This window comes from Ranitomeya variabilis, chromosome 3 (assembly GCF_051348905.1).
Source record: "Ranitomeya variabilis isolate aRanVar5 chromosome 3, aRanVar5.hap1, whole genome shotgun sequence".
NCBI lineage: Eukaryota > Metazoa > Chordata > Amphibia > Anura > Dendrobatidae > Ranitomeya > Ranitomeya variabilis.
In genome coordinates, this window is record NC_135234.1 from 526,489,066 (window position 1) to 526,514,103 (window position 25,038).

Sequence of the window (25,038 nt, forward strand, 5' to 3'; positions counted from 1 at the left end):
TCACTGCAACAATGGTGTGCTGTCTGCTTTGCCTTGCCTTGGTAATGTATGACAATGGCAGATCATCGGTGCAATATTGTAAACATTGATCAGAAGGGCACCACGTGTCCAAGTGACCGGGGAATTGACGGGTGAATAAATTATATGCAGTTTGGAATTTTTTAGAACCTTAAATAGCCATTTAAATATGGATGACTTTCTTAATGCATCCGGTGTGACAACGACATGATTTCACGGAAGACAGATGTTACCAATCGTTCTGCTAAGATTTCTGTTTGCATATGTTAAGACTGTAACACTCTGAAGAAAACTAAAATCATCTCCCTAATTTTAAAAGACAATCAAAATGACACCGTTGTCCCAGAAGATGGAAATGACTAAGTGCGCGAGCATACATTTTACTGCAATTTCTCCTTTTTTTTCTCCATTTAATGCATAAATAAATCAGCCTATAAGTCATAAATTTGTCTGCTAATGGGTGGCACAAACGCTAACCAAATATTTGTTTCATCATATATTGAATCAACTGTTTTCTCATCTTAGTATAAGAATATCAAAATAAACCCACCTGTTCATATGAATTTTTCTGAAAGTCCTCAAAGCCAAACATATCCAAAATTCCAATTGTGAGGTGAGGATAGCTAAACATAAGGAAAACAGGTTACTTTGTCAACAATGGGAAAATGCTAAAACAAATTACTATGAATTCAAAATACTGCAGGAATAATGTACAATTTATGAACAAATAGTACAAAAATACGAAACACTGGATGACAAACATTTCAGAGGGAGGCAGAACTTGGACATGAGTTCTATTAAGGGGAATGTTATGTTATACCAATATTAATTCAAAAATATTTCTATTTTTTTTTTAAATTGCATACCAGCCACTACATCTGATTAGCAATTTTAGATAATGAGCTACATAAGCTAGGAATAACTAATCACCTATCTGTTCCAAATTTCTACATGTCATTACCAGGAGTCATGTAATAATAAGAGAAATCAATGGAAACCAGATTTACACATACCTGGTGCCAGGCTCGGACTGGCCCACCGGGAAACCGGAGGATCCCCCGGTGGGCCCCTGACTCCGACAGTCTCTTTCTTCTCAGTATTTCCCTGCACTGCATGCATGATTTAAGCCCCGCCCCTCCCCACAGAGCTTCTGGCAGGAGCCTCCTGCATTGCCTAGTATAACATAGGGTGGGGAGAACAGTGTGCAGGCAGGATCTCTGCCTTCTCTCTCTCCCTCCCCCGAGTCTCTGGCTAGGATGGGGGGAGAGAGGCTCAGCACAACCATTTCCCTGAGCTACACTAAGATGCTGCTGGAGCCGCTCACTGCAGTAAGCCCCGCCCACCAGCATGGACCGGGTCAGGCTGCTGGAGCGCGGGGCCAGGAGAGCTGTGCAGCCACTGCTGAAGAAAGTGAAGTGAACAGAAGATGGCCTCTCTCTCCCACGCTGCTGTCAGACAAGCTCTAAGCTCTGCTGTCGGCACGGTCAGGAGGGGGAGGGGAGCTCCAGAGGAACACAGTGCTGACCTGAAGTGAGTACTTTAGCTTCCTGTTTATGTCTCTATCCTGAGCTTGTTCTGTCCTCCACCCCAACAAAAGCTGTTTTTCCTGTTTGCCCCATACATCTGCGCTCTCCCTGCCCCCTCTACCCTTTCTGCTTTCTAGTTGCTGATATCACAATGTCTCCCCCACTGCTGTTCTGTGATGGTGACCGGAGATCCCCATCTTCTTCACAGCGCTTGCTGCCCGCGATCCATCTATCTTATTTCTGTGTGTGAATAAGGCTATGTGCACACATTGCTGATTTAGATGCGTTTCCGCAGCATTTTTGGATGCGCGGCATTGCCTCAAATCCGCAGTGCGTTATGTACACAATGTTAATGGGAAATACAAAAACGCTGTACACATGCTGTGGAAAAAATGTGCGGAATCGCTGCAGGGTTTTTTTCCGCAGCATGTCAATTCTTTGTGCGGAAATGCAGCTTTTCTGCACCCATTGACTATACACTGACTTAAATCCGCACATCAAAAAACGCATGACAATCCGCAGCAAATCTGCATGAAATCCGCAAGCATTTTGGCCTGCATTTTCTGCAAGAGATGCAGATTCTGTGCGGAAAATTCCACAGGCCAATCCGCAACGTGTGCACATACCCTAAATGTATACACAAATGCACACCTATACACTATATAAATAAGTACAGTGTGCATGTCTGCAATGCATTTATGTAAGTGAATGTGTATACAATACATTTGCCATTTTTAGTGATGGATTCAGACATAAAAAAGCATATATGCTTTAGTTAAACGTGCCACAAAAAAATGCTCATGTACCTTTAAAAAAACCTTGCACTTTTAAATGCAGAATGAATAATATATCTATAATGTTATTTATAGCAAAAATATAATAGTAAAAAAAAATTACCAGGGGGATTGTCCCATTTTAAAAATTACTTCATAATCTTCGGGGTATAAAAAAAAAAGGTCAAAAACAACTGAGTTTTAAGGCTGTGTGCCCACGTTGCGTTCTTTATACATTTCTGCTGCGTTTTTGCTGCAGAGGAAACACTTAAACGCATTCCCATGCAATCCTATGGGATTCCGCAGTTGCTGTGCCCATGCTGCGGATTTTCCCACTGCGGAATCACATAGCGCTAAATTCCGCAGCATGTTCATTATTTCTGCGGAATCGCGGCGATTCCGCCACCATAGGATTGCACTGAAACGCTCACTTTACGCATGTGGCTATGCCCACCATGCGTAAAGTGAGCGCTTCATGTGCAGATGGTACCCGGGTCTGGAGGAGAGGAGACTCTCCTCCAGGCCCTGGGTACCATATTCATGTAAAAAAAAAAAATAATTAAAATAAAAAATAGGGATATGCTTATCTTCTGATGGCCCCCGGAGTCCTCCTGATTCTCAGCGGTGCACACAGCGGCTTCCGTTCCCAGGGATGCTGTGTGCGAATCACCTGGGATGACGTTGTGGTCACGCGATCGTGACGTCACAAAGGTCCTTCGCGCAAAGCATCCCTGGGAACAGAACGTACTGGGAGCGCCGCTGAGGAGATCGGGGGCCATCAGAAGGTGAGGATAACCATATTTTTTCATTTTTTAAATTATTTTTAACATTCTATCTTTTACTATTGATGCCACATAAGCAGCATCAATAATAAAAAGTTGGTCACACTTGTCAAGCACTATGCTTGACAAGTCTGACCAACCTGTTACGGTAATCACTTTTCCAAGCGATGCTTCAAATCGCTTGGAAAAGCGCAAGCATTCTGCAAGCTAGAAACGCTTGTAAAACGCTTGTGTTTTGTGGGAAAACAGCAGGGAGTTGCGGAAATGCTGCGGACATTTCCGCAGCATTTCTGCAACGTGGGCACATAGCCTAACTTTTTAGCTTTGTTGATTGGGTGCAGCTGTGAAGTTGTCTGCAGCGCTGAGGTCAATCACTGAACTCAGTGTCTGATGAAGATGTCACAATCCACTGAGTTCGGTGATAGATTACAGCACAGTAGACAGAGGCGAGAACAGAGGAAAGAGGCCTCGCTGGACCCCGATAGTGACCTTATGTACACACGGTGTCTTTTTCAGGATTACCGATAGTTTGTTTGGAAAACACCTGAAAAAATGATAAGAAATAAAATAATAAAATGATCCACAGTGTAAAAATGACTTGTACATAAATTCACTCTTTTTCACCTTCTTCTAACAGCTTTAGGTTTTCAAAGATGAAAAATGGCTGAAAGAAGGCAGCAAGAAGCTCACTATTAACACTCATAATAATAATAATAATAATAAGAAGAAGAAGAATAATGCCTGTTAAAAAAAGAAAATCTTAAAGGGAACCTGTCACCCCAAAAATCGAAGGTGAGCTAAGCCCACCGGCATCAGGGGCTTATCTACAGCATTCTGGAATGCTGTAGATAAGCCCCCGATGTATCCTGAAAGTTGAGAAAAAGAGGTTAGATTATACTCACCCAGGGGCGGTCCCGGTCCGGTCCGGCGCCTCCTATCTTCATCAGATGACGTATTCTTCTTGTCTTCACGCTGCGGCTCTGGCACAGGCGTACTTTGTCTGTCCAGTTGAGGGCAGAGCAAAGTACTGCAGTGCGCAGGTGCCGGGCCTCTCTGACCTTTCCCGGCACCTGCACACTGCAGTACTTTGCATTACAGAATGCTGTAGATAAGCCCCTGATGCTGGTGGGCTTAGCTCACCTTCGATTTTGGGGGTGAAAGGTTCCCCTTTAAGGCTGTGTGCACATGTTGCGTTTTTTTTGCGCTTTTTTGCTATAAGAATAAGATAAAAACGCATAAAAAATGCATACATATGCATCCCATCAATTATAATGCATTCTGCAATTTTTCTGCACATGATGCTTTTTTTTCAGCGAAAAAAATGCATCGCGGTAAAAAACGCAGCATGTTCATTCATTTTGTGGATTTTTTGCGTTTTTCCCACTATTTAATGCATTGGGAAAAAAACGAGAAAAAAAAAAACGAGAAAAAAACGCATGCGGATTTCTTGCAGAAAATGTCCGGTTTTCTTCAGGAATGTTTTGCAAGAAATCCTGACATGTGCACATACCCTAAAAGATGCTTCAGGAAAAACAGCTATGTTGTGTTCCTGAAAACACTTCCTATAACAAAATCAATGTGTGCAGGCTGGCGTCTAAAAGACATGTGCACAACCTAGGAGCTCAATTTTTTTGTTTTATTTGTTTTTGTGTCCCTGCGCTTAGTAACCCGATGTTTACCCTGGTTACCAGTGTAAAATATCGCTGGTATCGTTGCTTTTGCTGTCAAACACAACGATACACGGCGATCGGACGACCAAATAAAGTTCTGAACTTTATTCAGCGACCAGCGACATCACAGCAGGATCCTGATCGCTGCTGCGTGTCAAACTAAACGATATCGCTAGCCAGGACGCTGCAACGTCATGGATCGCTAGCGATATCGTTACAAAGTCGTTTCGTGTGAAGGTACCTTTAGTGCTGCTGAAGGTGGCTCTTTTACTTAAAAACGCCCTGGGGGGGTGACAGGCTCCCTTTAAATACAGTGATCAGGTCTTTGTTGTTTCCGTTAGAGTGTCTATCTTTTTAGCGAAAAAAAAATGTGCAGCATGTTGTACCTGTTCTTCTAATGAATATAATGAAGCTTACTGCTGAGCCTCCTAACAAATACTACAAAACAACTGAAATTTAGAGTGGGCCCCTGGAGTCAGTTCCATTGGTGGGCCCTAGACACTGGGGCTACCCCAACCCCCGCTACATAATTAAGACGTGTACTACCTTAGATTATACGCTGATATTAGTGTGTTTTACTGCACAATTGGTGGTCTTGTATTTATTGCTATGTAGCTACATAGTGGGCCCCAAGAATGATTTTCTCTGGTGGGCCCAAGGTGCTCCAGTCCGACGCTGCCTGGTGCCATGACATTTCTTTATTTTAAACCTACAGTATGATAACAAGCACTGACACAAAAGACACAAATGGGGTGGGAATGGCCCCCTGAAGAGATGATGACTCACTCAGTGGGTCCATCAATGCCACTACCAGCACTACTAGGCTGGATACATGACAGTTGTTGCATTATTTGCTGTGAATTTGCAACAAACACAAAAATGTTACAACCTGCACCAAGACTTAACAGTCTAAATTCATCATCTTGTAGCACTACAAGAATCGGTAACACAAACAAGGACAAAGTAAAGAGACAATTAACCAATTCACCCCCGGGCGATTTTATGTTTTTTCATTTCTGTTTTTTTATATTTCTGGCAATATGGCCATGTGAGGGCTTGCATTTTGCAGGACGAGTTGTACTTTTTAATGACACCATTCATTTTACTAGAAAAATATTATTAGCGTGCACTCAGTTTCAATTTAAGCGAGGTGCTGGTGTAACGGACCAGGAGGTCCAAAACTCAAATAGAATAGCAAATACACCACACACTCCAATGTTATCATATGCCAAATTTTTATCTAAGTCAAAGTAACATAATCTGGGAGCATAACAGAATACAAACAAAATAAGGAATGCGATATTACAGAGACGTTTCGGCTCCCCGGAGCCTTTATCATAATCGCTTAGTCCTTATGAGGAATATGCAAAAAGGAGAGAGGGACGAGGGTCCCAGTGCTCTGTTAGGCCGGCGTCACACTGGCGAGTTTTACGGACGTAAGAGCGCAGAAACTACGTCCGTAAAACTCGCATTACATACGGCACAATTATTCTCAATGGGGCTGCTCCTATTAGCCGTATATTACGGTTCAGTATTATACGGCTTTCTACGGCCGTACAAAATCGCAGCATGCAGCGTTTGTCAGCGTATTGCGCAAATAATACGCCAATGAAAGTCTATGGGGGCGAGAAAAATACGGATTCCACACGGACCTGCAGTGTGACTTGCGAGAAATACGCAGCGGTGTTAGTGAAAAGTCGGTAATTCAATTGCCGGCTTTTTCCTTCTCCTTCACAAACCCGACATGATATGAGACATGGTTTACATACAGTAAACCATCTCATATCCCCATTTTTTTTGCATATTCCACACTACTAATGTTAGTAGTGTGTATGTGCAAAATTTGTGCACTGTAGCTTGTAAAATAAAGGGTTAAATGGCGGAAAAAATTGGCGTGGGCTCCCGCGCAATTTTCTCCGCCAGAGTGGTAAAGCCAGTGACTGAGGGCAGATATTAATAGCCAGGAGAGGGTCCATGGTTATTGGCCCCCCCTGGCTAAAAACATCTGCCCCCAGCCACCCCAGAAAAGGCACATGAGGAAGATGCGCCTATTCTGGCACTTGGCCACTCTCTTCCCACTCCCGTGTAGCAGTGGGATATGGGGTAATGAAGGGTTAATGCCACCTTGCTATTGGAAGGTGACATTAAGCCTGATTAATAATGGAGAGGCGTCAATTATGACACCTATCCATTATTAATCCAATTGTAGGAAAGGGTTAAAAAACACACACACACATGATTAAAAAGGATTTTAATGAAATAAACACAGCAGTTGTTGTAATAATTTATTGTTCTCGCAATCCATTTGCAGGCCCTCGCTTGGCAAAATAATAAACGCACAATATACATACCTTCTGATGTCAGATCACGTCCCACGATGTAATCCATCTGAAGGGGTTAACTAATATTACAGGCAGGAGCCCTGCTAATGCAGCTGTGTGCTCCGTGCCTGTAATCCCCGGCGAATGAATGAAATGTAGGTCATTGACCTACATTTCCTTCAGTCGCGGTGAGGCGCCCCCTGGTGGATGTCCTCATATGACCTGGAGCGTGGGAAAAAGTTCCCAGGCTGCAGTTCATGAGAACATCCACCAGAGGGCGCATCACCGTGACTCAATGTAAGTACAGATCCTGCTTTCCTTTCAGCACCCGGGGATTACAGGTACCAGCGAGTGGTTTATCGCAGCTCGTGCCTGTAATATTAGTTAACCCCTTCAGATGGATTACTTCGTGGGACCTGATCTGACATCAGAAGGTATGTATCTTGTGCGTTTATTATTTTGCCAAGCGAGGGCCTGGAAATGGATTGCGAGAACAATAAATTATTACAACAACCGCTGTGTTTATTTCATTAAAATCCTTTTTAATCATGTGTGTGTGTGTTTTTTAACCCTTTCCAACAATTGGATTAATAATGGATAGGTGTCATAATTGATGCTTCTCCATTATTAATCTGGCTTAATGTCACCTTCCAATAGCAAGGTGGCATTAACCCTTCATTACCCCATATCCCACCGCTACAGGGAGTGGGAAGAGAGTGGCCAAGTGCCAGAATAGGCGCATCTTCCAGATGTGCCTTTTCTGGGGTGGCTGGGGGCAGATGTTTGTAGCCACGGGGGGGCCAATAACCATGGACCCTCTCCTGGCTATTATTATCTGCCCTCAGTCACTGGCTTTACCATTCTGGCGGAGAAAATTGCGCGGGAGCCCACGCCAATTTTTTCCGCCATTTAACCCTTTATTTCAGCAGCTACAGCGCTGAAATTTTGCACATACACACTACTAACATTAGTAGTGTGGAATATGCAAAAAAAAAGGGGATATGAGATGGTTTACTGTATGTAAACCATGTCTCATATCCTGTCGGGTTTGTGCAGGAGAAATGAAAAGCCGGCAATTGAATTACCGGCTGTTCACAGATATCGCGCTGAATGAAATCTAAATACAGAATATATATATATGTGTCTCAATGACATATATATATATATATATACTGTATATATGTTTTAATGAACATTTGAGCACATAAATCCATTAGATGTCGGTTTTGCAAGCCTGCGCGAAAATCTCGCAGTACGGATGCCATACGGATTACATACGGAGGATGCCATGCGCAAAATACGCTGACACACCCTGACTACGGATCACTATTTTGGGAACATTTCTCCGTATTACGGCCGTAGTACGGACGTATAATACGTGGCGTATTGTCTTACGCCGAGTGTGACGCCGGCCTTAGAATGACTAATGGTAGTAGCCTGATGCTAGGACTCTGTGAGTGATGCCTGGTGTCGCTGCGCTCCCGCATGATCCTTATATGGTAAAATTGTCCTGATAATGTGGTCAGTAAAAGTTCGCAGATACCCAAATATATAGGTTTTTTTTAACTTGAGTGATAAAAAAAAATTGGAAATATGTAAGAAACTTTTGTTGCCATTTTCCAAGATCCGTAATGTTTTCTTTTTTCGGGATATGAGGCTGTGTGAGGGCTTACTTTTTGTTCCCTGAGCTGACATTTTTAGTTATACCATTGTGGGGTAGATATGATGTTTTGATTGCTTCTTATTGTATTTTATTGCAATGTGCGGCGGCTGAAAAAAATTAATTCTGGGGTTTTTATTTTTTGTTCGTGGCGAATTAATTTGCTTTATATTTTGATAGATTGGACTTTCACAAGAACAACAATACTGAATATGTGTTTTATATTGTTTTATTTTTAACCCCTTTCTGACATCGGACGTACTATCCCGTCGAGGTGGGGTGGGCCCGTATGACCACTGACGGGATAGTATGTCCAGCGCAATCGGCCGCGCTCACAGGGGGAGCGCGGCCGATCGCGGCCGGGTGTCAGCTGACTATCGCAGCTGACATCCGGCACTATGTGCCAGGAGCGGTCACGGACCGCCCCCGGCACATTAACCCCCGGCACACTGCGATCAAACATGATCGCAGTGTTCCGGCGGTATAGGGAAGCATCGCGCAGGGAGGGGGCTCCCTGCGGGCTTCCCTGAGACCCCCGGAGCAACGCGATGTGATCGCGTTGCTCCGAGCGTCTCTTACCTCCTATCCCTGCAGGTCCCGGATCCAAAATGGCCACGGGGCTGCATCCGGGTCCTAAAGGGACTACTTCCGGGTCCAGAGCAGGGGTTGGTAAGCCTGCAGCGCTGTAAGTCAGATCGCTGATCTGACGGAGTGCTGTGCAAACTGTCAGATCAGCGAACTGTGATGTCCCCCCGGGACAAAGTAAGAAAGTTAAAAAAAAAAATCCACATGTGTAAAAAAAAATAAATAAATACCGTATATACTCGAGTATAAGCCGAGATTTTCAGCCGACTTTTTTGGGCTGAAATTGCCCCTCTCGGCTTATACTCGAGTCATACCGTGGGTTGGCAGGGGAGGGGGAGCGGGGGCTGTCTAAAAATACTCACCTAGTCCAGGCGCGGTCCCTGCTTCCCCGGCGCCGGCAGCAGCAGCTTCAGCTTCTTCCTGTACTCAGCGGTCACATGGTCCCGCTCATTACAGTAAATGAATATTTGGCTCCACCTCCCATAGGGGTGGAGCCGCATATTCATTACTGTAATCAGCGGTACCATGTGACCGCTGAGTACAGGATGAAGCACTGCGGCGTCGGGGAAGCAGGATCTACACAGCGGCAGGACCAGGTGAGTATACGGAGAGGGGAGCGCAGCGCTGCACGATAATCACCTGCTCCTCGTTCCGGGCGCCGCTCTGTCTCCAGCAGTGACGCTGAGGTCAGAGGGCGCGGTGACGTGGTCAGTGCGCGCCCTCTGCTGAATGTCAGTGCTGGAGACAGATCGGCGCCGGAACGAGGAGCAGGTGACTATTGAAAGTGCCGGGGGCCTGAGCGACGGAGAGGTGAGTATGTGATTTATTTTTTTTATCGCAGCAAATGGGGCAAGTGTCTGTATGGAGCATCTATGGGGCCATAACTTTCCTGCAGCACTATATGGGGCCATAACGTTCCTGCAGCACTATATGGGGCCATAACGTTCCTGGAGCACTATATGGGGCCATAACATTCCTGCAGCACTCTATGGGGGCCATAACTTTCCTGCAGCACTATATGGGGCCATAACATTCCTGCAGCACTATATGGGGCCATAACATTCCTGCAGCACTATATGGGGCCATAACATTCCTGCAGCACTATATGGGGGCCATAACGTTCCTGCAGCACTATATGGGGGCCATAACGTTCCTGCAGCACTATATGGGGCCATAACGTTTCTGCAGCACTATATGGGGCCATAACATTCCTGCAGCACTATATGGGGCCATAACATTCCTGCAGCACTATATGGGGCCATAACATTCCTGCAGCACTATATGGGGCCATAACATTCCTGCAGCACTATATGGGGCCATAACGTTCCTGCAGCACTATATGGGGGCCATAACATTCCTGCAGCACTATATGGGGCCATAACGTTCCTGCAGCACTATATGGGGCCATAACATTCCTGCAGCACTATATGGGGCCATAACATTCCTGCAGCACTATATGGGGCCATAACATTCCTGCAGCACTATATGGGGCCATAACATTCCTGCAGCACTATATGGGGCCATAACATTCCTGCAGCACTATATGGGGGCCATAACTTTCCTGCAGCACTATATGGGGGCCATAACGTTCCTGCAGCACTATATGGGGCCATAACATTCCTGCAGCACTATATGGGGCCATAACATTCCTGCAGCACTATATGGGGCCATAACATTCCTGCAGCACTATATGGGGCCATAACATTCCTGCAGCACTATATGGGGCCATAACATTCCTGCAGCACTATATGGGGCCATAACGTTTCTGCAGCACTATATGGGGCCATAACGTTTCTGCAGCACTATATAGGGGCATAATGTTTGTGCAGCACTATATGGGGCAAGTGTCTGTATGGGGCCATAATTAACATTTGTAGGGCACTACGGCATATGGGGCAAGTGTCTGTATGGAGCATCTTATAGGGCCATAACGTTTGTGCAGCACTATAAGGGGCAAATATCTTTATAGAGCATCTTATGGGGCCTTTATTAACCTTTATGCAGGATTATATGGGGCATATTTTAATATGGAACATCTTATGGGGCCATAATGAACAGTATGGAGCATTATATGGGGCTCCTGATTCAATATGGATATTCAAAGACACTTAACCTACTGATGTCTCAATTAATTTTACTTTTATTGGTATCTATTATTACTTTTGACATTTACCGGTAGCTGCTGCATTTCCCCCCTAGGCTTATACTCGAGTCAATAAGTTTTCCCAGTTTTTTGTGGCAAAATTAGGGGGGTCTACTTATACTCGGGTCGGCTTATACTCGAGTATATACGGTAATTCCTAAATAAAGAAAAAAAATATTATTCCCATAAATGCATTTCTTTATCTAAAAAAAAAACAATAAAAGTACACATATTTAGTATCGCCACGTCCGTAACGACCCAACCTATAAATCTGTCCCACTAGTTAACCCCTTCAGTGAACACCGTAAGAAAAAAAAAACGAGGCAAAAAACAACGCTTTATTATCATACCGCCGAACAAAAAGTGGAATAACATGCGATCAAAAAGACGGATATAAATAACCATGGTACCGCTGAAAACGTCATCTTGTCCCATAAAAAGCGAGCTGCCAAACAGCATCATAAGCAAAAAAATAAAAAAGTTATAGTCCTCAGAATAAAGCGATGCCAAAATAATTATTTTTTGTATAAAATAGCTTTTATCGTATAAAAAGATATCGCTGTAATCGTACTGACCCGAAGAATAAAACTGCGTTATCAATTTTACCAAATGTGGAACGGTATAAACGCCTCCCCAAAAGAAATTCATGAATAGCTGGTTTTTGGTAATTCTGCCTCACAAAAATCGGAATATAAAGCGTTCAAAAACTGTCACATGTCCGAAAATGTTACCAATAAAAACGTCAACTTGTCCCGCAAAAAACAAGACCTCACATGACTCTGTGGACCAAAATATGGAAAAATTATAGGCTCAAAATGTGGAGACGCAAAAACTTTTTTGCTATAAAAAGCGACTTTTAGTGTATGACGGCTGCCAATCATAAAAATCCGCTATAAAAAACGTTTATAAAAGTAAATCAAACCCCCCTTCATCACCCCCTTAGTTAGGGAAAAATAATAAAATTAAAAAAATGTATTTATTTCCATTTTCCCATTAGGGTTAGGGCTAGGGTTAGGGTTAGGGCTAGGGTTAGGGCTAGGGTTAGGGCTAGAGTTAGGGCTAGGGTTAGGGCTAGGGTTGGAGCTAGGGTTGGAGCTAAAGTTAGGGTTAGGGTTGCGGCTAAAGTTAGAGTTAGGGTTGGGGCTAAAGTTAGAATTAGGGTTGGGGCTAAAGTTTGGGTTAGGGTTGGGGCTAAAGTTAGGGTTAGGGTTTGGATTACATTTACGGTTGGGGTTAGGGTTGGGATTAGAGTTAGGGGTGTGTCAGGATTAGGGGCGTGGTTAGGGTTACCGTTGGGATTAGGGTTAGGGGTGTGTTTGGATTAGGGTTTCAGGTAGAATTGGGGAGTTTCCACTGTTCAAGCACATCAGGGGCTCTCCAAACGCAACATGGCATCCCACTTTAATTCCAGTCAATTTTGCATTGAAAAGTGAAATGGCGCTCCTTCCCTTCTGAGCTCTGCTATGCACCCAAACAGTGGTTTACCCCCACATATGGGGTATCAGCGTACTAAAGACAAATTGTAAAACAACTTTTGTGGTCCATTTTCTCCTGTTGCCCTTGGTAAAATAAAAGAAATTGGAGCTGAAATAAATTTTGTGTGAAAAAAAGTTAAATGTTCATTTTTATTTAAACATTCTAAAAATTCCTGTGAAACACCTGAAGGGTTAATAAACTTCTTGAATGTGGTTTTGAGCACCTTGAGGGGTGCAGCTTTTAGAATGGTGTCACACTTGGGTATTTTCTATCATATAGACCCCTCAAAATGACTTCAAATGAGATGTGGTCCCTAAAAAAAATGGTGTTGTAAAAATGAGAAATTTCTGGTCAACTTTTAACCCTTATAACTCCCTAACAAAAAAAAATGTTGGTTCCAAAATTGTGCTGATGTAAAGTAGACATGTGGGAAATGTTACTTATTAAGTATTTTGCGTGACATATCTCTGTGATTTGAGGGCATAAAAATTAAAAGTTGGAAAATTGCGAAATTTTCAAAATTTTCGCCAAATTTCCATTTTTTCAGAAATAAACGCAGGTAATATCAAAGAAATTTTACTACTATCATGAAGTACAATATGTCACGAGAAAACATTGTCAGAATCACCGGGATCCGTTGAAGGGTTCCAGAGTTATAACCTCATAAAGGGACAGTGGTCAGAATTGTAAAAATTGGCCTGGTCATTAACGTGCAAACCACCCTTGGGGGTAAAGGGGTTAATGGGCAAAGGGGAGTGATTAGAATTTTTGTATTTTTAAATTTTTTTCATATTTTTTTTAATTTTTGTATTACTATTTATTGTATTTAATAATCCTTCTTAGGGGACTTTAATCTGTGATCATTTGATTGCCTGTGCTGTACATAGCAGTGCATAATCACTGCTATGTGTAGTGAAAATCACAATCTCCTCTGAAATCCTGTCATGGATACCCATCGGCACCCCTCGATCATGTCACAGTCACACTGATTGGAGCATGGAATAATGCACTCCCTGCCTGTGTGTGTTACTTGCTGCTGTCAGAGAATGACAGGGGCATTTAAAGGCACATGATAGCTAATTAAATCAGCCATCATATGAGGAGAGAAGATGCCTGCCAAGCTCGCACCAAAGGCAGGGACATGACTTTTGATGTGGTTAAAATGGAATTTTACTCCATTTACTCCATGGAAATAAAGAAACATCCCTTGAAAATTAGGGATGTTAGGTGGAACTATATTTAGATATCAATGAGCTGAAAAGTGACTTTTATTATTTTCCAAAGAGAATTTCTCAAGAGAGGCCAGTCAAATTAGAACATGTTTAAATCTTTGTGCTTTAGGGAGGTAAGTCACAGCTAGAGGTGTCTCTTCGTTCCCTCTATTTAGAACACATGCATGCTCAGTTGTATGAATTCATAAGTAGGGTTGAGCGACTTTTATTTTTATAGGATCGGGTCGGGTTTCACGAAACCCGACTTTCTCAAAAGTCGGGTCGAGTGAAATCGGCCGATCCTATAAAAAAGTCGGGGTCGAGGTCAGCCGAAACACGAAACCCAATGCTCACCCTCGGACGCGCCCTGCTTCTTTCCGGCAGCCTTCCTTCCTAAGAATGAGCGCGTGAAGGACCTTAGATGACGTTGCGGCTTGTGATTGGTCGCGTGACCGCCCATGTGACCGCTCACGACCAATCACAAGCCGCGACGTCACCGCAGGTCATTCACGCGCTCATTCTTAGGAAGGAAGGCTGCCGGTTAGTACCAGGGCGCGTCCGAGGGTGAGTATATCAATATTTTTTATTTTGATTCTTTATTTAACACTTAAATATGGATTCCGATACCGATTCCCGATATTGCAAACATATCGGAACTCGGTATCGGAATTTCGATACCAGATTCAGAAGATCGCCGACCTCATGGCCGACCCACACAGGGGTCGGGTTTCATGAAACCCGACTTTGCCAAAAGTCGGCGACTTCTGAAAATGGCCGACCCGTTTCGCTCAACCCTATTCATAAGTATTGGAAAATTAGAAGGGTTCGCTGTTAACTAATTATGCATCCGGACAAGAACTATGAAAGTGATATGGTTAGCCTTATTCCACACGTGTGGAATGAGAAATATGTTAGACAGTTTTCCATTTTTTTGTGGTGTATTGTTTGATTCACATATTTTGGTAGTATTTTTGGAAGATTTAGGTGGGGATTGGCAGGTTATGCATAAGTAGCTTGTAAACGAAAAGTAGAAAAGACTCACTTTAACGCCAAACATCATACTAACTTAAAGACAATCTGTCATAAGGTTTTTGCTACCTCATCTGAGAGCAGCATGATGTAGACAAGGAGACATTGTATCACTTAGTTTACTGAGTGCAGTGGTTCTGACACAGAGTTTTTAGATTTAGCAATGCAGCAGAGCTGAAAAAGCTAACCTTGCCCACACCAGGCTCTGTATGAACATTGTCTATAGACAGTGAGCTGCTTATTACAGGAGGGTGCAAAGTCAGACTAGTGAAAACCTGCTTACAGATTCCCTTTAATAGTATGTCAAGGGTCTTGGGCAGGCAATTTACCTTGTTTTGCTGTTACGTCAAGGTGATTGTGTAGGCATTGCTGCTGTGTCCACATGATCATCACATATTTTTGCAGCTGCTACAATATCCTCAGTAGAGATTTGCAGACACTTGGATGTTCGGGTTCGGTGGGTTTGGCCGAACAGCTAAAAAAAGTTTGAGTTTGGATACCAGAATAGGATCCGGACCAAGTGAATGGGGGGACTGAACATCCAGTGTTTGCCACTCTGTCATGTGCATGACAGTACAGCAAACACTGCTTCTTATCGGCGGTAAAATCATTACTAGACAGCCACGGTTCCCACACTGTCAAATGGCAGCGTGAGCCTGCAGCTGTTATTGGAGACATAAAGTTTACCTACTGTCACTGGCGTTGGCTAATTGGACTACTACTCTCATCAGCCACCACCTGTTGCTGCTAATAACAGCAAGAGCAGGTGGCAGCTGATGGTAGTATTCATCAGCTGGCACTTGCGCTCTAAATAAATAATAAAAAAATCAGCTTGGTTTCCCCTGTATTTTTGATAGCCAGCCAGGCAAAACAGACAGCAAAACCCTCAGCTGTCAGCATTAGCTAGATTGGTTATCAAGAATAGAGGGGTCCCATGCTGTTTTTTTTTATTATTTCCATAAATAATTAAAAAAGAACACATGGGTACCCCTATTTTAGATAACCAGCCTTGCTAAAGCAGAGAGCTGTGTGCTTGTATTCTCAGGCTGGTAAGGGACCCCCAAGCCTAAAAACAGCAGCCCACAGTTGTCCAGAAAAGGCACATCTATTAGATGCGCCAGTTCTGGCACTTTTCCCAACTCTTCCCACTTGCCCTGTAGCAGTGGCAAGTAGGATTCATATTTGTGGGGTTGATGCCCCAGCTGTCTGCTTTAGCAAGGCTGGTTGTCAAAAATGAGTGGGACCCCACGAAGTTTTTAAAATTATTTAAATTATTTAAAAACAGCGTGGGGACCCCTCTATTTTTTATAACAAACCTTGCTAATGCTGACAGCTGAGGGTTGCAGCCCCCAGCTCTCAGTTTTGCCTGGCTGGTTATCAAAAACACAGGGGAACCTGTTGTGAAATTGGATTTTGGGCTCCCCCGGTGGCCACTGGTGGAATTGAACTTGTGCGCATCATCCCCTCTGTTCACCTGTTCCCATCAGGATGTGGGAGTCGCTATTTAACCTTGCTCCTCTGTCACTTCCATGCCGGTCAACATTGTAATCAGAAGCCTTTCTGTGCATGTTCCTGCTACCAGACAACTTCCAGCTAAGTCGGACTTTTGTCCTTGTTTGTTTTTTGCATTTTGTTCCAGTTCACAGCTGCAGTTTCGTTTCTGTGTCTGGAAAGCTCTTGTGATCTGAAATTGCCACTCTGATGTTATGAGTTAATACTAGAGTCTTAAAGTAATTTCAGGATGGTGTATTGATAGGGTTTTCAGCTGACCATGAAAGTACCCTTTCTGTCTTCCTGCTATCTAGTAAGCGGACCTCGATTTTGCTAAACCTATTTTCATACTACGTTTGTCATTTTCATCTTAAATCACCGCCAATATATGTGGGGGCCTCTGTCTGCCTTTCGGGGAAATTTCTCTAGAGGTGAGCCAGGACTATATTTTCCTCTGCCAGGATTAGTTAGTCCTCCGGCCGGCGCTGGGCGTCTAGGGATAAAACGCAGGCTACGCTACCCGGCTACTGTTAGTTGTGCGGCAGGTTTAGTTCATGGTCAGTTTAGTTTCCATCCTTCCAAGAGCTAGTTCCTATGTATGCTGGGCTATGTTCTCTTGCCATTGAGAACCATAGCAGTTTGACCGGCCCACAAAGGGTTAAATTAATTGGCAGAGAAAGGAGAGAAAAAAGAAGTCTGCTGAAAAATTTTTTTTTTTTTTTTTTTCCTTCAGTTCTGAGTGTGCTTTCAATTGAATCACTTGCAAGTCTGCCTATATTGCAGCCTTCCTCTCTCTCTCTCCTTCTAATCCTGGAATGGCTCTGTGTTCACCTGTTTAAAATGGATATTCAGAGTTTAGCTGCAGGTTTGAATAATCTCACCACGAAAGTTCAAAATTTACAAGATTTTGTTGTTCATGTTCCTATATCTGAACCTAGAATTCCTTTGCCTGAATTTTTCTCGGGGAATAGATCTTGCTTTCAAAATTTCAAAAATAATTGCAAGTTGTTTTTGTCCCTGAAATCTCGCTCTGCTGGAGATCCTGCTCAGCAGGTCAGGATTGTGATTTCCTTGCTCCGGGGTGACCCTCAAGATTGGGCTTTTGCATTGGCTCCAGGGGATCCTGCGTTGCTCAATGTGGATGCGTTTTTTCTGGCCTTGGGGTTGCTTTATGAGGAAACTCATTTAGAGCTTCAGGCGGAAAAAGCCTTGATGTCCCTATCTCAGGGGCAAGATGAAGTTGAAATATACTGCCAAAAATTCCGTAAATGGTCTGTGCTTACTCAGTGGAATGAGTGCGCCCTGGCGGCGAATTTCAGAGAGGGTCTCTCTGATGCCATTAAGGATGTTATGGTGGGGTTCCCTGTGCCTGCGGGTCTGAATGAGTCCATGACAATGGCTATCCAGATCGATAGACGTCTGCGGGAGCGCAAACCTGTGCACCATTTGGCGGTGTCTACTGAGAAGACGCCAGAGAATATGCAATGTGAATTCTGTCCAGAAGCGAACGGCAGAATTTTAGACGAAAAAATGGGTTGTGCTTTTATTGTGGTGATTCAACTCATGTTATATCAGCATGCTCTTAGCGTACTAAGAAGCTTGATAAGTCAGTTTCAATTGGCACTTTTCAGTCTAAGTTTATTCTATCTGTGACCCTGATTTGTTCTTTATCATCTATTACCGCGGATGCCTATGTCGACTCTGGCGCCGCTTTGAGTCTTATGGATTGGTCCTTTGCCAAACGCTATGGGTATGATTTAGAGCCTCTTGAAACTCCTATACCTCTGAAGGGGATTGACTCCACCCCATTGTCTAGTAATAAACCACAATACTGGACACAAGTAACTATGCGAATTAATCCGGATCATCAGGAGATTATTCGCTTTCTTGTGCTGTATAATCTACATGATGTGTTGGTGCTTGGATTGCCATGGCTGCAATCTCATAACCCAGTCCTCGACTGGAACGCTATGTCTGTGTTAAGCTGGGGATGTAAGGGGATGCATGGGGACGTACCTTTGGTTTCCATTTCGTCATCTATTCCCTCTGAGATTCCTGAATTCTTGTCTGACTATCGTGACGTTTTTGAAGAACCTAAGCTTGGTTCATTACCTCCGCACCGGGAGTGCGATTGTGCCATAGATTTGATTCCGGGTAGTAAATACCCTAAGGGTCGTTTATTTAATCTGTCTGTGCCTGAACATGCTGCTATGCGAGAATATATAAAGGAGTCCTTGGAAAAGGGACATATTCGTCCTTCGTCATCTCCCTTAGGAGCCGGTTTTTTCTTTGTGTCTAAGAAAGATGGCTCTTTGAGGCCGTGTATTGATTATCGGCTTTTGAATAAAATCACGGTTAAATATCAATATCCGTTGCCACTGCTGACTGATTTGTTTGCTCGCATAAAGGGGGCCAAGTGGTTCTCTAAGATAGATCTCCGTGGGGAGTATAATTTGGTGCGAATTAAGCAGGGGGATGAGTGGAAAACCGCATTTAATACGCCCGAGGGCCACTTTGAGTATTTGGTGATGCCTTTTGGCCTTTCAAATGCCCCTTCAGTCTTTCAGTCCTTTATGCATGACATTTTCCGTGATTATTTGGATAAATTTATGATCGTGTATCTGGATGATATTCTGATTTTTTCGGATGACTGGGACTCTCATGTCCAGCAGGTCAGGAGGGTTTTTCAGGTTTTGCGGTCTAATTCCTTGTGTGTGAAGGGTTCTAAGTGCGTTTTTGGGGTTCAAAAGATTTCCTTCTTGGGATACATTTTTTCCCCCTCTTCCATCGAGATGGATCCTGTCAAGGTTCGGGCTATTTGTGATTGGACGCAACCCTCTTCTCTTAAGAGTCTTCAGAAATTTTTGGGCTTTGCTAACTTTTATCGTCGATTTATTGCTGGTTTTTCTGATGTTGTTAAACCATTGACTGATTTGACTAAGAAGGGTGCTGATGTTGCTGATTGGTCCCCTGCTGCTGTGGAGGCCTTTCGGGAGCTTAAGCGCCGCTTTTCTTCCTCCCCTGTGTTGCGTCAGCCTGATGTTGCTCTTCCTTTTCAGGTTGAGGTCGACGCTTCTGAAATCGGAGCTGGGGCGGTTTTGTCGCAAAGAAGTTCCGACTGCTCCGTGATGAAACCTTGTGCTTTTTTTTCTCGTAAATTTTCGCCCGCCGAGCGGAATTATGATATTGGGAATCGGGAGCTTTTGGCCATGAAGTGGGCTTTTGAGGAGTGGCGTCATTGGCTTGAGGGGGCTAGACATCAGGTGGTGGTATTGACCGACCACAAAAATTTAATTTATCTTGAGTCCGCCAGACGCCTGAATCCTAGACAGGCGCGCTGGTCGTTGTTTTTCTCTCGGTTTAATTTTGTGGTGTCATACCTACCGGGTTCTAAGAATGTTAAGGCGGATGCCCTTTCTAGGAGTTTTGAGCCTGACTCCCCTGGTAATTCTGAACCTACAGGTATCCTTAAGGATGGAGTGATATTGTCTGCCGTTTCTCCAGACCTGCGGCGGGCCTTGCAGGATTTTCAGGCGGATAGACCTGATCGTTGCCCACCTGGTAGACTGTTTGTTCCTGATGATTGGACCAGTAAAGTCATTTCTGAGGTTCATTCTTCTGCGTTGGCAGGTCATCCTGGAATCTTTGGTACCAGGGATTTGGTGGCAAGGTCCTTCTGGTGGCCTTCCCTGTCACGAGATGTACGAGGCTTTGTGCAGTCTTGTGACGTTTGTGCTCGGGCCAAGCCTTGTTGTTCTCGGGCTAGTGGATTGTTGTTGCCCTTGCCTATCCCGAAGAGGCCTTGGACGCACATCTCGATGGATTTTATTTCGGATCTTCCTGTTTCTCAGAAGATGTCTGTCATCTGGGTGGTGTGTGACCGTTTCTCTAAGATGGTCCATTTGGTTCCCCTGCCTAAGTTGCCTTCTTCTTCCGAGTTGGTTCCTCTGTTTTTTCAAAATGTGGTTCGTTTGCATGGTATTCCGGAGAATATCGTTTCTGACAGAGGAACCCAATTCGTGTCTAGATTTTGGCGGGCATTCTGTGCTAGGATGGGCATAGATTTGTCTTTCTCGTCTGCTTTCCATCCTCAGACTAATGGCCAGACCGAGCGGACGAATCAGACTTTGGAGACATATTTGAGGTGTTTTGTGTCTGCAGATCAGGATGATTGGGTTGCTTTTTTGCCTTTAGCGGAGTTTGCCCTCAATAATCGGGCCAGCTCTGCCACCTTGGTGTCTCCTTTTTTCTGTAATTCGGGGTTTCATCCTCGATTTTCCTCCGGTCAGGTGGAATCTTCGGATTGTCCTGGAGTGGATGCTGTGGTGGAGAGGTTGCATCAGATTTGGGGGCAGGTGGTGGACAATTTGAAGTTGTCCCAGGAGAAGACTCAGCTTTTTGCCAACCGCCGGCGTCGGGTTGGTCCTCGGCTTTGTGTCGGGGACTTGGTGTGGTTGTCTTCTCGTTTTGTCCCTATGAGGGTTTCTTCTCCTAAGTTTAAGCCTCGGTTCATCGGCCCGTACAAGATATTGGAGATTCTTAACCCTGTGTCCTTCCGTTTGGACCTCCCTGCATCTTTTTCTATTCATAATGTTTTTCATCGGTCATTGTTGCGCAGGTATGAGGTACCGGTTGTGCCTTCCGTTGAGCCTCCTGCTCCGGTGTTGGTTGAGGGCGAGTTGGAGTACGTTGTGGAAAAAATCTTGGACTCCCGTGTTTCCAGACGGAAACTCCAGTATCTGGTCAAATGGAAGGGATACGGTCAGGAGGATAATTCTTGGGTGACTGCCTCTGATGTTCATGCCTCCGATCTGGTCCGTGCCTTTCATAGGGCTCATCCTGATCGCCCTGGTGGTTCTGGTGAGGGTTCGGTGCCCCCTCCTTGAGGGGGGGGTACTGTTGTGAAATTGGATTTTGGGCTCCCCCGGTGGCCACTGGTGGAATTGAACTTGTGTGCATCATCCCCTCTGTTCACCTGTTCCCATCAGGATGTGGGAGTCGCTATTTAACCTTGCTCCTCTGTCACTTCCATGCCGGTCAACATTGTAATCAGAAGCCTTTCTGTGCATGTTCCTGCTACCAGACAACTTCCAGCTAAGTCGGACTTTTGTCCTTGTTTGTTTTTTGCATTTTGTTCCAGTTCACAGCTGCAGTTTCGTTTCTGTGTCTGGAAAGCTCTTGTGATCTGAAATTGCCACTCTGATGTTATGAGTTAATACTAGAGTCTTAAAGTAATTTCAGGATGGTGTATTGATAGGGTTTTCAGCTGACCATGAAAGTACCCTTTCTGTCTTCCTGCTATCTAGTAAGCGGACCTCGATTTTGCTAAACCTATTTTCATACTACGTTTGTCATTTTCATCTTAAATCACCGCCAATATATGTGGGGGCCTCTGTCTGCCTTTCGGGGAAATTTCTCTAGAGGTGAGCCAGGACTATATTTTCCTCTGCCAGGATTAGTTAGTCCTCCGGCCGGCGCTGGGCGTCAAGGGATAAAACGCAGGCTACGCTACCCGGCTACTGTTAGTTGTGTGGCAGGTTTAGTTCATGGTCAGTTTAGTTTCCATCCTTCCAAGAGCTAGTTCCTATGTATGCTGGGCTATGTTCTCTTGCCATTGAGAACCATAACAGGAACCCATGCCAGATTTTTTTAAAATTATTTATTTAGAACACAGGTGCCGGCTGAGGTATACTCCTATCAGCCACCTGCTCTCCCTGTTATTAGTGACAGCAGGTGTAGCCTGATGGGAGTATTAGTCAGCTAATGAGCTGACGCCAGTGACCAAAGGTAAACTTTTTACCTCCAATCACAGCTGCGGCTTCACACTGTAATTGACAGTTTGGGAACCGCGTCTGTCTGACTGGCGGTAATGATTTTACCATCAGTCAGAAGCAGTGTTTGCTGATCTGTCATGCATATGACAGTGCGACAAACACCCAGTGTTCGGGAGTCCGATCTCAAACAGTAACATGGATTTCCCAGTGAAGTAGATGTTTGGTGTCCATGCCCGAACAGTAGTTGTTTCGTACAGACGCCGAACTTTACTGATTGGGTTCACTCATCGCTAATCCCAGCAGCTAACCCTCAGAAGTTGTACCCACAGACTCACTTGCAGATGTCTGCTGACTCTCTCCTTTAATGGCCAGGATCAAAGAAAATATTTCCAGGTAACTGTAGAATGGGCCAAAGATGAAACAGTAGCCAACACTTCAAAGACCAATTGAAAGGGCCATGAGTTATCTATGTTACCAAGACATGGTATATAAATGTATTTTCTGTTAAAGATGTGCCTTCTTTAGCTTTACCCTTGGCTCAACATATCAGCTTAGCTTTATTCTAAAACAAATATAACCAACATGATTTTGTGATACTCTGCACATGTGTCTAGGTGTGGCCACCAGTGGTTGTGATGTGAATTGCATGCTGTTAATGGTTTTTCTAGCAAGCTGATGTAAGTTTTTGAACTTTTTAATGATAAACTGGCATCCTTAAACAAAGAAAAGGTAAGGGTGTACACATGAATATATTGTTAAAAGAGATGCTTGATACATATAAATAAAATTATACATTTATAAATATTATACTATCATTGTTATTTGTGTTTTATAATGTTTTATAGTGTTATTTATCATTTATTACTGTAAATTGACAGTTTAACATTTTTACAAAATTTTGTAATAATGAGGGTCATTGAACGAGTTACCCCACAACTGAGTAAAACATTTTACTTCTCGCAAGTAATCATGTTTGTGTGTCATATTAAATTGTATAGTAAAACGAAAAAAACCAAATTGTTTTCAACTAAATATACTAAAGCCAATATAAGAAGGATGATGTCTCACACTGATATGACCCCATCAAATGTCATTTGACATTTATTTGCAGCCCTTGTCGCATGTGAAAATTTAATGCCCTCTTCTGATCCATATCGATGATTTATGGTATATATAAAAATGTATAAATGACAAGGTAGACTTATGGCTTCCTGTTTTATTTCTGAAGCTGTACCTTGTTACAGCAATATAGATTGCAGTAAAAGGTAAAACAGATTTTTATGAGATATAATAAGGTATTCTTAATTCTTTGAAAATAAATTATCATTACAATAAAAAATAAAACATTTCAGCAAATCATACATTACAAAAAAAATCATACTATATTTAATGTCCATAAATAATGAAGATTGACCTTAAAGAAGTAAGTAATAAAATGTTTGTTTGGAACAATGAAAATTTAGTCAATCGATTAACACAGATTATAGGTCAGATTTCTAATCTTTTTGACTGTTATTAACTATTATTAGCTCTCAGACCTGTCTCAGACTGTGATTGGCTGAGTGGGCTTTTAGGGTCATTTTTGTTTTTTTGAGATGGGACCAGAAAGCTAGAAAGTAGAGTCTGATTTAGAGTCCTTTTAAAAATAATTTTCATTGGAAAATTTTTCATTCATTCACTAGACAACCCCTTTAACTTATAAAAAGAGATATGGAAAGACTATACTAAAGGTAAATCTACGGCAGAGTTCGAGTCAATAAACTATAGTGGATTTTGACATAAAGGACTTTATAAATGAGTGATTTTGAGTGCTAACATATATATGTCCATGTCGGTAAAGAATCAACTGTACGTACAAGAAGCTTTCTAAATTTCCCCAAAAAATGAAATAAAAGATATTGAACTATATCTTAAAAAATTATTAAATGTAATGTTTTAAATAAATTATCTGCACCTGATTAATCCATGGGATGATTCATATTATGTGTTATTCAGTTCACAACTACAAACTAGAAAAAAAATCATTAGAAAAGAGATTCTATTTATTCAACTCTCCTTATCAATAAACTACAGACATGTATAAATCTCCACAATTCGATCCCCTCATACTGCAAGAGGAAAACTGATTCTGGATACATTAGGTATTAGCTGTGAAGATAAAAAATCCATACATATGTGGTAGGGTCTTTCTTTTAATATACCATAGATTTCCGAGACTGTGCTCTGATTTAATAAACAGGATTCTGTGAGCTCATATATTACGCCTGGGAGACAGGAAATAATAGGATCAGTATAAGGAATTTACGTAGATAAGGCACGGGCAAGGAAAATATGACCTTGATGAAGTCATTAATACCTCCAAGTGACTCACTTTCTAAGAAATAATACAATGGTGGAGATGTTATTCTATATGGAATGAATTTGTCTTACTCAAGTCATATATTTTCTATAGTCCTTCTCTATAGCCTTCCAGATATATTGGATTCACAGCTGAATTGCTGCCCAGAATGTCTGTAGGTGTTGCAAATTTTTACTACAAATGTATACAAAGATGATATGATTATACAATCTCATCACAA

At 43.1% G+C, this 25,038-nt stretch overlaps 1 protein-coding gene across 3 annotated transcripts in view; it reads right to left on the reverse strand.

Annotated features, from left to right (window-relative positions):
* Positions 1-25,038, reverse strand: part of MYO16 (myosin XVI) — a 685,244-nt gene that overhangs the window by 239,282 nt on the left and 420,924 nt on the right. For all 3 annotated transcript variants that reach the window (XM_077297020.1, XM_077297019.1, XM_077297018.1), the window contains exon 21: positions 569-641. In XM_077297020.1, the coding sequence (XP_077153135.1) occupies positions 569-641 (73 nt within the window). The remainder of the gene's footprint in view (positions 1-568; positions 642-25,038) is intronic.